This window comes from Mytilus galloprovincialis, chromosome 3, assembly GCF_965363235.1.
Source record: "Mytilus galloprovincialis chromosome 3, xbMytGall1.hap1.1, whole genome shotgun sequence".
Taxonomy (NCBI): domain Eukaryota; kingdom Metazoa; phylum Mollusca; class Bivalvia; order Mytilida; family Mytilidae; genus Mytilus; species Mytilus galloprovincialis.
In genome coordinates this window covers 69,214,188-69,229,114 of record NC_134840.1, presented here as the reverse complement: position 1 = coordinate 69,229,114, position 14,927 = coordinate 69,214,188, and the positions used below count along the sequence as shown (strand labels likewise).

General features: G+C 33.0%; 2 protein-coding genes across 2 annotated transcripts in view; one reads left to right on the top strand and one right to left on the bottom strand.

Moving 5' to 3' along the window:
• LOC143068756 (autophagy-related protein 2 homolog B-like) overlaps positions 1 to 14,927 on the bottom strand; it is an 86,597-nt gene that overhangs the window by 20,772 nt on the left and 50,898 nt on the right. The window contains exons 16-21 of the mRNA XM_076243030.1: positions 14,452 to 14,624; positions 12,856 to 12,946; positions 12,406 to 12,610; positions 1,130 to 1,272; positions 726 to 880; positions 106 to 263 (exon numbers count right to left, since the gene is read on the bottom strand). Of these exons, the coding sequence (XP_076099145.1) occupies positions 106 to 263; positions 726 to 880; positions 1,130 to 1,272; positions 12,406 to 12,610; positions 12,856 to 12,946; positions 14,452 to 14,624 (925 nt within the window). The remainder of the gene's footprint in view (positions 1 to 105; positions 264 to 725; positions 881 to 1,129; positions 1,273 to 12,405; positions 12,611 to 12,855; positions 12,947 to 14,451; positions 14,625 to 14,927) is intronic.
• On the top strand, positions 6,182 to 9,459 carry LOC143066544 (uncharacterized). The gene is made up of 2 exons (XM_076239439.1): positions 6,182 to 6,273; positions 7,690 to 9,459. Exon 2 carries the CDS (start codon positions 7,693 to 7,695, stop codon positions 9,358 to 9,360), a length of 1,668 nt encoding a protein of 555 aa, XP_076095554.1. The 5' UTR covers positions 6,182 to 6,273; positions 7,690 to 7,692; the 3' UTR covers positions 9,361 to 9,459.

Genomic DNA, 14,927 nt, shown 5'->3' with positions numbered 1-14,927 from the left:
TTGAAGTCACAATTTTTAATGTTTTCCTTAACTTAATGTACACATATTGGCATTATAATTTTAATACAGAAAAGTATATTCCATACAGGTACCTGAATAACATACCTTTGAATTTAATGATGTAGTTAATTTCCCTTTGTCAATCCTCAGAAGCAGACACATTTTACATGGCTGATTACTGTTTGTATTTGACTTCCTTGGGTACTTGCTGTCATGTATACTGTAATAATTGTAACTATAATCTTCTTCTTCATCTGATGATTCTGGAAAAAAACATTTGCAGAACAAGTTTTTAAAAATCGTTTTTGAAGTTAAGTTAGTTGGTACCAGCAGAACAACCCAGAAATGGTGATTCCTTCATGGAATGTTATTGTTTTAATGTGAATGAGCCAGTTATCACTTACAAGCATACTAAGACTGCTCAATTCCAGATTTAATAAGTTCAGGCCAAGTTTTGGGTTGGGGTTTATGTTTAATTTTTAGTGTAGTGTTTGTGGATTGTCTAATTGCTTTTATTTCTTTTGGACATAGTATTATTTGTCTTACCTCGGCTTATGGTTTCTGATAATGTAGTAAGTATCTTTTTCTTCCCTTTTTAAATAACATATTTCAATTCTTTCTTAATGGTTATAAGATTGTCAAAGATTTTATTAAAGTTGGTGATAATAGGTACAACTACAACTAATATTTATTAATCTGATGTGTTCTAAACAAAAAATGCATACCATATTGAATAGCAGATTTTGCTAATTCAAAATTATCTTGTAGAACTTGAGGATAGCAGCTAAGGTCAAATGGCTGTATAGATCCTGAAGCCTGGTCCTGAGTAGGTAAAGGTGATGGTGCTACTGGTTCCCATAGCAACAAGTCATTATTAAATCTGAAAGACATAACTTTCTCATTTGATATTTCAAAGGTGTGAAGTTGAAGAAACAATTCAAAATGTAAAAATAAAAGAACATACACCAGAATTATACTTACACAAATATTAAAATGAATCCTTTGTTACAAAATATCTTAAGAGGAATTTAAAGAAACATTATTGGCCACTTGAACACTTCATAGTAAATTTACCATTATAGTAGTTTAAATCTTTAACATCCCCTGTCATGTCATGGTCTGTAATTACCTGTTATATAGAACTTCATAGAAGTTTTTACTAGGTAGGTAACAGTTAGCCATGGGTAGATATATCTCCAATGTTATTTCTGTATTGTTTAAACAGGTATCCTGGAATTCCATCATTTCATCTCTGTCCCCTGGTATGACCATCTGTCAAAATAAAACAATTTATGGTAAGTGACTTCACTTAAATTTCTACACTTTTAAAGTATAAAAAAATGCTCCGCAGGGGTGCAGCTTGATACAACCGTGTATGTTAAACTCTAAACAATTGGGGCCAGTATTGACACAACATTCAAGCTTGATACATCTCTGAATTTGGATTGTGATTAAATATTTGACACAGCTTAGGTTTCTGACACAGAAAGAACGTGGTCTAATGAACTTAATTTTCTTTTTTTTACCTATTATGGTCCAATATTCAAAATCTAAATACATGGATTTTTGGTCTCTTTTTCCTAAACAGTTTGGGCATTAACCCCCAAAATCAATTGGAACCTTGTGGTACAATTTCAGAAAGATCCATTACACGCATGTTATTGTCTGGAAACTAGAAAAATACTTATTTTGACCCCTTTTGTCCCCTTGTTCCTAAACTGTTTGGACCATAACTCCCAAAATCAATCCCAACATTCATACTGAGGTTTCAAACCTTGTGTTTAAATTTCATAGAGATCCATTCACTTTAAACAATAGTTATTGCTTGAAAATCTAAGTGTCTTCAGACAACGCTGATGACCACGAAGATGATGTGATACCAATATACGAACGAAATTTTTTTTGGCGGTCATATAAAAAGATAAATTTAACTTTTTATACAAAGAGAGCGCACACTATAGTTATCTGCCCTGCTTTATCATTTTTGATCTATCTTATGTTAACAGTCCTAAGGTTCACTACAAAATCACATCAATTTAACAATATCCATTTTATAAATGATCCATAAAAATAAGTCAATATAAAAAAGAAGATGTGATATGATTGCCAATGAGACAACTCTCCATAAGAGACCAAATTGACACAGAAATTAACAACTATAGGTCACTGTACAACCTTCAACAATGAGCAAAGCCTACACCGCATAGTCAGCTATAAAAGTCCCCCAAATGACAATGTAAAATAATTCAAACCAGATGCTCCGCAGGGCGTAGCTTTATACGACCGCAGAGGTTGAACCCTGAACGGTTAGGGCAAGTATGGACACAACATTCAAGCTGGATTCAGCTCTAAATTTGGATTGTGATTAAATAGTTGACACAGCATAGGTTTCTGACACAGAATGAATGTGTTCTAATGAACTTAAAATTTTTGTTTCTCTTAGAGCAATTCACTATGCTGTTGAATATTAATCCTCTCAAAAAAATGTTTGAAGAAATTTTCTTTTTTATTTATGAAATTTCAAATGAGAAAAATTGAACCCAATTTTTTTAATCACATCCCCCTTTCCCTTATTCCAAAACTAATCTCAATTAAAATTTCTAATGGAGTTTGCAACAATAACTACTCATTTAAATACATCATAAAATATTAAGATGTAAAAAAAACTGCTTGTTATCACTGAATGGTAAAGATTATTTTAATTTATCAGTTGGTAGTAAAAAGTGAATATACATTGTATATTGTATATAACAAAGATTTAAGTTGATTCTGGACAAAGAAAGATAACTCCAATTAAAAAAAAATCTTGCTATTGCACAATATTTTGCAATTAGATATTTCTTGCTTACTATTCTGGACAAAGAAAGATAACTCTAATTAAAAAAAAATTTGATATTTCACAATATTGTGCAATTAGATATTTCTTGCCATTGCGCAATACTGTGCAATTGAAAAGACTTGCTATTGCACAATACTTAATATAATAATTTTAGATCCTGATTTGGACCAACTTGAAAACTGGGCCCATAATAAAAAATCTAAGTACATTTTTGGATTCAGCATATCAAAGAACTTCAAGATTTCAATTTTTGTTAAAATCAGACTAAGTTTAATTTGGACCCTTTGGACTTTAGTGTAGACCAATTTGAAAACAGGACCAAAAATGAAGAATCTACATACACAGTTAGATTTGGTATATGAAAGAACCCCATTTATTCAATTTTTGATGAAATCAAACAAAGTTTAATTTTGGACCCCGATTTGGACCAACTTGAAAACTGGGCCAATAATCAAGAATCTAAGTACATTTTTAGATTCAGCATATCAAAGAACCTAACTGATTCATTTTTTGTCAAAATCAAACTAAGTTTAATTTTGGACCCTTTGGACCTTAATGTAGACCAATTTGAAAACGGGACCAAAAGTTAAGAATCTACATACACAGTCATGACAGTTAGATTCAGCATATCAAAGAACCCCAATTATTACATTGGTTGCAATAAATTACATTGATTTCCCAGTTAGATAAAACCGATAATTTCACATGTGAAATAAACGTGGTTATTTCACTCTCTGACGTCATACAACAATAGGCGTTGTCAAGACGTCGATAACATCGGATCAAAACAAATTGTCAATGCGTAGGAAAAAGATATAGTTCCTTACATTTTCTACATTAATTTCATAAAAAAAAAGCCATTTGCCAATGTAATAAAAAGAATAACTAATCGCCGTATTTGAATATCAAAAATAAGACAACTTGTGACCGAACGCCGCTATGGATTAAACTCGTGCTGCGCACTCGTTTAATCCATGCGTCGTTCGGTCACGCGTTGTCTTATTTTTGATATTCAAATACGGCGATTAGTTATACTATAATTATTCAATTTTGATGAAATCAAACAAAAGTTTAATTTTGGACCCTTTGGGCCCCTTATTATGTTGGGACCAAAACTCCCAAAATCAAACCCAACCTTTCTTTTATGGTCATAAACCTTGTGTTTAAATTTCATAGATTTCTATTTACTTATACTAACGTTATGGTGCGAAAACCAAGAAAAATGCTTATTTGGGTCCCTTTTTGGCCCCTAATTCCTAAACTGTTGGGACCTAAACTCCCAAAATCAATACCAACCTTCCTTTTGTAGTCATTAACATTGTGTTTAAATTTCATTGATTTCTATTTACTTAAACTAATGTTATTGTGCGAAAACCAAGAATAATGCTTATTTGGGCCTCTTTTTGGCCCCTAATTCCTAAACTGTTGAGACCAAAACTCCCAAAATCAATCCCAACCGTTCTTTTGTGGTCATAAACCTTGTGTCAAAATTTCATAGATTTCTATTAACTTAAACTAAAGTTATAGTGCGAAAACCAAGAAAATGCTTATTTGGGCCCTTTTTGGCCCCTAATTCCTAACATGTTGGGACCAAAACTCCCAAAATCAATACCAACCTTCCTTTTGTGGTCATAAACCTTGTGTTAAAATTTCATAGATTTCCATTCACTTTTACTAAAGTTAGAGTGCGAAAACTAAAAGTATTCGGACGACGGACGACGACGACGACGCCGACGCCAATGTGATAGCAATATACGACGAAAATTTTTTCAAAATTTGCGGTCGTATAATAAGACTACTTATTCATGTACAAAAAATTAATGAATAAACAAATATGTAACACATAAACAAACTACAACCACTGAATTACAGGCTCCTGACTTGGGACAGGTACATACATACATACAAGGTCAGATTTCAATATATACACCAAATATAGTTGACCTATAGCTAATAGTATTAATAGTATACAAGTATACAAGAAACAGACCAAGATATGAACCAATAAACCATGAAAATTTGATCACAGTCAGATGAACTGCCAAACAGACATGTACATCTTATATTCATTCCATATATCAACTTCAGTTCACATATTGCTAATGGTTATTAACAACAGAACGAAACACAACATTGACTTTTGAACCAAAGTTACCATGTAAATAAGGTGAAAGTCAGATAAAACATGTCAGACTGATATGTACACCTTACAATCATTCCTTACACCACATATAGTTGACCTACTGCTTACAGTATTGAGAAATGGACCTAATCATGTAACTTTAACCTTGATCACTGAGACATGTAGACATTGCAAGGAACCCATATACCAAATACACATGTAAATTTATCCTGTTACTCATAAAAAGTGAGAAATTTACATGACAAAAAAAAATTAAAAAAAATATTTTCAAGCAGTTGCTGAACGATGAAAATGAGGTCAAGGACAATAGACACATGAATTATGGAAACTTTGTAACATAAGGTATCTACATACAAGGTATGAAGCAACAAGGTTTTTATATTCTGAAATATTAACTTGATATAAATAGTTTATGCCGCCTCAGGATAGTAATTCCCATGTTTAGCATACCTAAAACTTTCTGACGAGACACAAATTATCTAATTATACAGTAAAAAAGTATCTTTGTTTTACTAGTAAAGCTCATAATCATAATAACGACATAAACAAGAATGTGTCCACAGTACAGGGATGCCCCAATCGCACTATCATTTTCTATGTTTAGTGGACCGTGAAATTGGAATAAATTCTCTAGTTTGGCATTAAAATTAGAATGATCTTATCAAAGGGAACATGTATACTAAGTTTCAAGTTGATTGGACTTCAACTTCATCAAAAACTACCTTGACCAAAAACTTTAACCTGAAGCGGGACAGACGTACGAACGAACGGACGGACGAACGAACAGATGGACGGACGAACGAACGGACGAACGGATGCACAGACCAGAAAACATAATGCCCCTCTACTATCGTAGGTGGGGCATAAAAATTTATTGAGAGGAAGATTTCAAATCTGAAACAAACATTAATGCACAGAAAATATTGCTTCAACATATGGACAAGGTTATGGACTAACATATAGCAGTAAATATTTTGTCATCATACAAATTAGATGAGGAACAAAAAATATTCAGATTCTTCCAAAAGAACATATATCAATTTCGTCTGATTATACTCATAGAAAATTCAAATCCTACTAATGATAAAAAGTTTGTTTTTAACTTCTATTATCTAGGTCAGCTGAAGTCCATGTCATTATAAATAAGTATTTACTGATTAGGTGAATCAGGATCATATATATATATATATCTACATTAGATTAGATATACTTATCCCAGGGTGTACCTGGACAATTGACATTGAAGAAGCAGCAAAAGAGAACTTAACTTTTGTCATAACAACATTTAGAGGTATTTAGTTAAAACATTAATTATTGTATTTAAATGACTTGTTAGGTATAAATAGCAGTGATTTAGTGATTTTCCTAACTTCCATTCCACGAAGTTGTCAGTTTCATTAACACCTGTTAGCATGTTTTGATTCAGCCAGTAAGCTAAAAAGTTCATGACCCTTAAAATCATCCAATGATCTTTTGAGATCACCTGCAACCACACGTTGATTAATTTTTTTTATACAATGTGTTCGAAAAGGGATAAATTTCCATAAAATTAGAGAAATATATTTCTCTAATTCTTCGTCAATTTATCCCTTTCTGCACCCATTGTATAAAAAAAATTTAATCAATGACAATGTGTGGTTTGTTTGATCTCAGTACTTCATTGGTTAAAATCTGATTATGACGTTGAATTTTTTTGCTTTCCTCTGAATTTCCTATTGTGACGGCATTGAAAAAAGGCAACCATGCCTGATGACGTCACATAGAAAGAACCCACATCTTTTTGCAGATCATTCGAAAAGAAGGAATAAGTTTGCCTGGATAATGTTAGAAAATCATTAGAGAAACAGATTCCACCACCAAATCTCGTGTAATACGATATTTATCCACTCTCGACAGTTAAATTTTAAATATTTAAAACACTAGGGCTAGCCTCGCGTTTTAAATTTGAAAATTTAAGTGTCTCGAGTGGATAAATATTGTATTACACTCGATGCAGTGGTAGAATCTATATATATATCATCAGGGTTTTTCATATAAATGCTAAAACTTGATTAAATTGAGAATTTTCTGTGTTCATTTGGGTAAAAAAATAGTTTCTTCTTGGGAATGGAAGATTTTATTTGTTTTTGTATGCACACAAGTGGTTCCAATATGTATTTTGCAGGAGAATAATAGTCTACAATTATATCTACTGTGTAACAAAACAGAAACTGCACCATTGGTGAGGGGGGGTAGGACCTTTATCGGGACTCCAGGATTGGGTATTTTTAAGCTCGGGAATTCGGGATTGACCCTTTAGAGATCCGGAAATTCTTTTTTTCGTATTTGGGGACCTCAGGATTTCGTGTTTTTATGCCCTGGATTTCGGGATAACATGTTTTTAAGCCCGGGAATTCGGGATCAGGACCCCTCCTACCCTCCCTCATTGGTAACTTAGCTTGGCCAGTTGTCCTGTTTATTGTGGAGCTGTTTGAAAAAGCCAAACCAAACTGAAGAATAAAATGCTGTGTTGTGCACAGGTTGATGTTGTAGTTTGTTGTACATTTTATTTGTTTTACCTTCATTGTATTGTGCATAAATCACGCTGTTAGTTTTCTCCTTTGAATTGTTTTACATTTGTCATTTCAGGCCAAATATCACCATCCAATCACAATTAATTAGGACCTCAACAAGAATCCAAAATAACATTTATCTTGGAAATTTTCAGGTCATGGCATCCAGTAAACCTATTCAATGTGGACATTGTCATGAAGAAAAAGTGAACACTGAAGCTGATATCTGGTGTTATAACTGTGATGAAGGATTATGTTCAATGTGTTCTCGTCATCACAAAAGATCTAGATTGTCACATGATCATAAAACCATTGATATTAAAAGTTATAACCCATCTGTCAGAGCTATCAAAACAGAATGTGACAAACATGGTCAACAGCTCAACTTGTACTGTCCCAGTCATTTAATGCCTTGCTGTGATGAATGTATTTCCACTAGTCATTCAAAATGTACAGGAATAAAAAGTTTAGCTAGCGTTGTGGAGAAAACCAAGATCGAAAAATCTAAAGAATCTGTAGAGAAAGATATAAATTCCATCTTACATCTCTTAGGTAAAATTGTAAATAACAAATCACAAAACATTAAAAGAGGAGAAGAAGAATATGTAAGCTTAAAGGATTTCATTGTGAAAATACGCAATGAAATAGATGAACATTTAACCCATCTAGAGAAGAAGATATACCAAGAAGCAGAAACTATCTTGAATCAGGAAAAGTCCAAGGCAGCAGATTTAATAGCTGAAATTGAAGCAAAACAGAAAAACTTAAAGAAAATGCAAAACCAATTACATACAGTCATACCACACACTTCAAAACTACAATCATTTCTAGGTGTTCATCAAATTGAACAAAAAGTACATCAATGTCAACGATACATAGATGATCTGGAAAATGACAACAGGGCAAAAGAATTTACCATCAAAATGGAGCAAAACAATGAAATAGAAAAGATGATAAAAAAGTTAGGATCCTTAGGAGAATTAAAGGTTGTTAAAACAGATATGGATTTGAATACAGAAACAAGTGTGAATAGGGAAGCACAAGTAAAATCACAGGAACAATCAAACATAAACAACATGACCATCAATATTGAGAAAAAGATAGCTATCCTCATAAGTGAGGAGATTAGTGACATGATTTGTCTGATGGATGAAAGACTTATAATAGTGGAATGGTGTAAAGAGGTTATGCTTCTTTCTCCCGATGGCAAGCTTGAGAAACAGTTACATATACCTGGTAGAGCCTTAAGTGTGACACAGATCAATCAGGGCACTGTTGCCATAACTTATCCTTATGACAGAGCTATTAAGATCTTCAATATGGAGAATGAAATAGTAACCAAAGTTATCACATTTGACAAAGAATGCTATGGATTATCATTATCAGATAGTTATGCTCTGTGTGTAGGTTTGAGTAGTGATGAAATCCGTATTATAGACTTAGAAGGAAATACACTGAAGTCAATACAAGTTCAGTGTGAATCAGACCTAGTTTGCCTTGTTTACTGTAATAATAGAGTAATCTATAGTGACTGGAAGGGTAAAGCAGTATACTGTGTTGATGTATATGGTAAACAGATCTGGCAATATACACAGGATTTAACAGAACCAAGAGAACTTTGTACAGATACTTATGGTAACATTATTGTAGCAGATAATGGCTCTCATAGAATAATAGTTATATCAAAAGATGGAAAGGATAGTAAAGTGCTGCTAAGTGATGAACTGTTTCCTAGATATATTTGTTTGAAACAGAATAAGACTTCAGGTTTTTTTAGTGATGAGGTAGGCGTATACTTGACAAAATTCAATTTATCTTCTGGATAAAATAAACACTGAGGAGAACAATGATGTCACCTGACTTTGATACATGTACTACAATAAGGAACTTGTTATTTATTTTTATTAAATATTACACAGAATCAGTTAGCTTAGTTAAATCTGTCATCAGTTATTTGGGATCATATCCTATGTTAGACCTTTCCATTATCTGGAACATCTATACTTCTAAAATAATGAAGTCCAATTGGTTAGTCTGCAATCAAAGAACTCAATGTTAAATATATATAAATAATAAAGGACAATAGGGTGTTTTCCACATATGACCCTGGGTTCAAATTTCAGGGGGTTTCCAAATTATGGCAAGATAAAATGCTCCATAGTGCAAAGCTTGATACAACCACAGAGGTGGAACCCTGAACAGTTGGGACAATTATAGACACAACATTCAAGCTTGATACAGCTCTGAATTTGTATTGTGATTAAATAGTGGACACAGCAAATGTTTCTAACACAAAATGAATGTGGTCTTAGAATTTTTTAATTTTAAATTGGACATTTACCTTTTATGGTCCAATATCCCAAATCTAAATACATGGTTAGATTCAGCATATCAAAGAACCCCAAGAATTTGATTTTTGATGAAATCAAATAGGTTCAATTTTGGACCCTTTACACCTCAATGTGGACCAATTTGATAATGGGGCCCAAATATCAAAAATCTAAATACATGGTTAGATTCAGCATAACAAGCAACTCCATATATTCATTTTTTATTGAAATCAAACAAAGTTTAATTTTAGACCCCGATTTGGACCAAATTGAAAACTGGACCCATAATAAATCAAAGTGCTGGATAGCACCTGTGGAAAGTTTGCAACGGTAGATTGTGTAATATTTCAAATAGATTGTAAATGTGTAGATTGAATGGTTGATTTGTTTTGTTGCCACATACAAAAATATATATGGTTTATGGGTGGGGATCTCAACTGTTTACAAGTTCTCAAACAACAAGGGGGTGGGGGTGACCCCAGGGGACTCGCCTTTTATTTCATTTGATTTGTATTATTGTACCATATAAGAATATATATGGTTTAGGGGTGGGGACCTTGACTTTTTGATAATAGGGCCCAAATATCAATAATCTAAATACATAGTTAGATTCAGCATAACAGACAACTCCATATATTCATTTTTTGTTGAAATCAAACAAAGTTTAATTTTGGACCCCAATTTGAACTGGACCCATAATAAATCAAAGTGCTGGATAGCACCTGTGGAAAGTTTGCAACGGTAGATTGTGTAATATTTCAAATAGATTGTAAATGTGTAGATTGCGTGGTTAATTTAAAAAAAAAAAAAACTTTATCAAGAAATAATTGTAACAGGATGCTGCTTCGAAGTCTCCCAAACAAAGCTCTCAAAATTAGTCATTCCCACGGTCGCCTGACATTTGGCAAAGTCCAGTACAAATTGGTCTGGTCTAATAAAGTGATATGCACAAGTGACGTCTAGGTATTACACCTGTATGTCATTCAAATCTTCTTAAAATAATGTACAGTAATATTCATGATTTAGGGGTAGGGATCTAGACAGTTTACAAGTTCTCAAACAGGCAGGAGGTAGGGGTAAGAGTGACCCTAAGGGACTAGGCTTTTATTTCATCGGATTTGTTGTAGTTTACCGTACAAGAATATATGTAGTTTCAGTGTGGGGATTTCGACAGTTTTCACTTTTCGAAAAAAAGGGGGTGGATCTTGACTGTTTACAAGTTCTCAAAACAGGATGGGGTGGGGTGACACAGAGGGACTCTCCTTATATTTCATTTTATTCGTTTTCCAATACAAGAATACATATGGTTAAGGGGTGGGGATCTCAGTCATTTAAAAGTTCTCAAACATAAGGGGTGGGGATGACCCAGAGGGGCTCCCACTATATTTCATTTGATTTGTTTTGTTGCCCCATAAAAGAATATATATATGGTTTAGGGGCAGGGATTTCAACTGTTTACAAGTTTTCAAAAAGAAGGGGGGTGGGGTCACCCAGGTGGACTTCTTCTATATTTCATTTCATTTATTTTTATTGTATTATTTCTATTTAAACAATACATCAAATACAGTGGTTCAAGAAACAAAATATGTTAATAATTATATACAATAAGTAATACGGTAAGGTGCATTACTTGCACTAAGATTAATAAAACAATTGCTCGGTGCAAGAAAATCTACTTGGTGCAGCAAATCTACTTGGTGCAGCAAATCTACTTGGTGCACTGCATTCAACTTGAATACTCAGCGTACTCGGTGCATGCAATATTATATTCTACTTGGTGCACTGCTTCTAAATACTCTCATACTTAGTGCAGGAAAATCTACTTGGTGCACTGCATTTAAATACTTTCACCAAGCAACTTTACTTGGTGCAGCAAATCTACTTCGTGCGCTGCATTTAAGAGAGACTGCTAACTGCATGGAGGTTGATGGAGAGAATCTCAACGTAGGAACATGTGTTCCGTATTTTATACTACGTGTGACGTAATACACAAGTTCTTCCTAAACAAGAACATGTAACGTTACATTTGGCGCGTTATACTGAAACTAAGTATAAACAAATACAAAAATGAATGATTACTCATATAAATAGAGTCGATATATAGATTTAAAGAAGGCAGCATATAATATAAGGTCAAAGTAAGCTATTTCTTCTGTAAATTACGAATCAGAACACAACAACGGACATCTGCGTGTATCAAGTGTGCAACGAAGACCACAGTAAAATATCAGCTTTCAAATCACCGGGGCGTAACAATATGGTTAAGGGAGGGATCTTGACCATTTCCAAGTTTTCAAATAAAAGGGGGCGGGGCTGACCCAAAGGGACTCCCACTTTATTTCATTTGATTTGTTTTGTTGCCCAATACAAAAATATATAGGGTTTAGGGTTGGGGATCTCGACCGTTTCCAAGTTCTCAAACATGACCACCCTCATATGGAGTGTGGGTATACAAAAGTTTTACTTGAAACAGAATTAATTTGATTTTTTGTACTGAAGGGAACTTGTAACATTTAAAACAGAATAGAATTCATTTCCTACCTCTTCACTGACATGTTTGTGTGTATCTTCTTTACTTCCATCCTCATCTTTACCATACATAGATTTCTTGTTGGAGAATGGAGAGGGATCCACTTTGTCAAACTGACATGCCCCATTTAGAGAATCAAGTGGGGTATTATTGTCAGAGTTCATTCCTTGTTCATCCAGTAAGGATATGATCTGTTTTGATAGTTTTAAACTTATTCTGAAATTGAATTGAATATGTTAAACTGACCACTATAAGTTTTACTTTTTGATATACAAAATTTAAATGTGTCTATTGAATGTAATTTTTTCTTTCATCTTTATATATTTTTTTTAACTTTTGACTTTACCCCTTATAATAAATAGTTCATTAGATGACCTATCAATCAACAAATAATAAGAGGATACAAATCTAAATTTGATTTTCAGCACTTTTCCCATGAATCTATCAAATATATAACCTACTGAGGTGAATTGAATCCATCTTCATTGTCATTGTCTCCACAGGCATAAGCAAATGGTTCTGGTTCATGGTTAGGGTCCAGTAGAAAAGAACCTGTAAGTAAATTATCCAATTTCTATTATCTGTATATATCAGCAATTCCATCAGATCTCCTTATTGCTTTGCTTTTTAATGTTTGCCATAAGACATTCAGTAAATAACATTGCACCAATTCATTTTCACCTTACTGACAAAGTCTTTGTATCCATCAAAAATATTGCTTTAATCTGGAAAGCATTACAACCGAAAGAGTCGTGTATTACCCGGTACTAATTTTTCTTTTAAATGGTTAGTTCTATTCTCAATACCAGATAGACATAATCAGGTTTTGAAACTAAATTGCTTTGCTGGAATTCAGGTAGATTTAGGATGAAGTCAAAAAGGTCAGCTGTTTACTTGAGCAATATTGGTTTCAATACATAACAAATGTTTAAACAGTCGTGGGTAAAATTCAAATTGATTTGACCAGATTCATGAAAATAACTATACACCTGTATAAGTTTAACTGCAAATTAATCACAAATGTAACACTGTACAGCTTCTTTAAGTTTTTTTTCATTTGTGGTGCAAACTGCAGAGCCTATGATAAACCTAAATGGCAGAAATAAAAAGCCATTATAAAATTCTCAACAGTACTTATTGATAATATGTGACATCTATGGTTTTTGTGAAAACCATTTTTAACATTAAAATGAGATTAAAGCAGATGAGTCAAGTGGGAATAAATAATCTTGATAGTTTTGTAAACTTAATGATAACTTCTAGATAATAATTATGAAAACAAAAGACTTCACTGATAAACGAATTTAACACTGATAAAATGATGTTTGCATTTCATTAAAATTCACCATAAATCTATATTCATTGTATATTAAGCTAAAAATAAGGAAGTTTTGCCCATATCATACACATAATAAGGAGCTTAGCCATGAGTTCTTGATATGCCAACACAGCCCACCCCACCCTCATATATTGAACATTTAATTCTCATAACCTAAAAGCAACAAAGCTGAAAATGATAAAAAAAATAATAATAAGGAGAAGGATTTACAAATTAAAAGATAGATAGATAAAATCTCGAGTGATTAAGTGAGTGAGCTATTGTTCACCTATAATAAGTATGTGGATGGCAGGAAATGGGTGATCAGTTGGAAGTTTTTACAAGAGCACACAGGAAGGAATGTATCGCCTGCTGTATTTATGTTTAAAATCTGCATGACAAACCGAAAAAAACAACCCACAAAAACTTAACATAGACTAATGAACCACGAAATGAGATCAAGGTCAGATGAAATCTACCAGTCAGACATGTACACCTTATAATACTAAATTTTAGAAGGTTCCTATGAGTAGTTCCTGAGTAAATGCAACAGTGTCCAATAATAAGTGTATTCTAAATATTACTGCAAACAATAATTATCCGAAGCCTTACATAATGAAAAGTTTTCTGATTTGTTTGATGGACACACTACCATATGTTACTGAAACTAATGAGTAGTATTTCACTTCATATTTGATAGAAAATATAATGATCATTCCAACTTATTTGTAAAACCTACCATGAACTTCTTTACAAATAACATCCATCTGTAGAACTGACTGCTGCGATTTAATGGACGTTATAAATCTAAAATCACTCAGTTTTAATATCACCATTTCTTCTCGTAGATTTTTTTTCCACCAAGGAAACCTGTCAACCTGTGATTGTGGCCTTAAATCAGGAATAGGAAACCTGGAAATATATTTTATCAGGCTAAATTATTATAGTTTATATGTGAAACATTAGAAGACAGAATACACTACAAGCATACTACATCAGATTTGAAATCAAATACATGTATACCATTAAACACAAAGAGGAGGGTTGGGATCCCCCTAACATGTTTAACCTTGTCATATTCTATATGTATGCTGTGTTACACATTTGTTTTTCATTTTTTTTGTACATCAAAAAGCCTGTTAGTTTTCTCGTTTGAATTGTTTCACATTTGTCATTTCAGGGCCTTTTATAGCTGACTAATTGTTATTTGGTCTC

Bases quoted from the DNA above. Each gene is read 5' to 3' on its own strand.
- LOC143066544 (XM_076239439.1), top strand. From the start codon at position 7,693: ATGGCATCCAGTAAACCTATTCAATGTGGACATTGTCATGAAGAAAAA.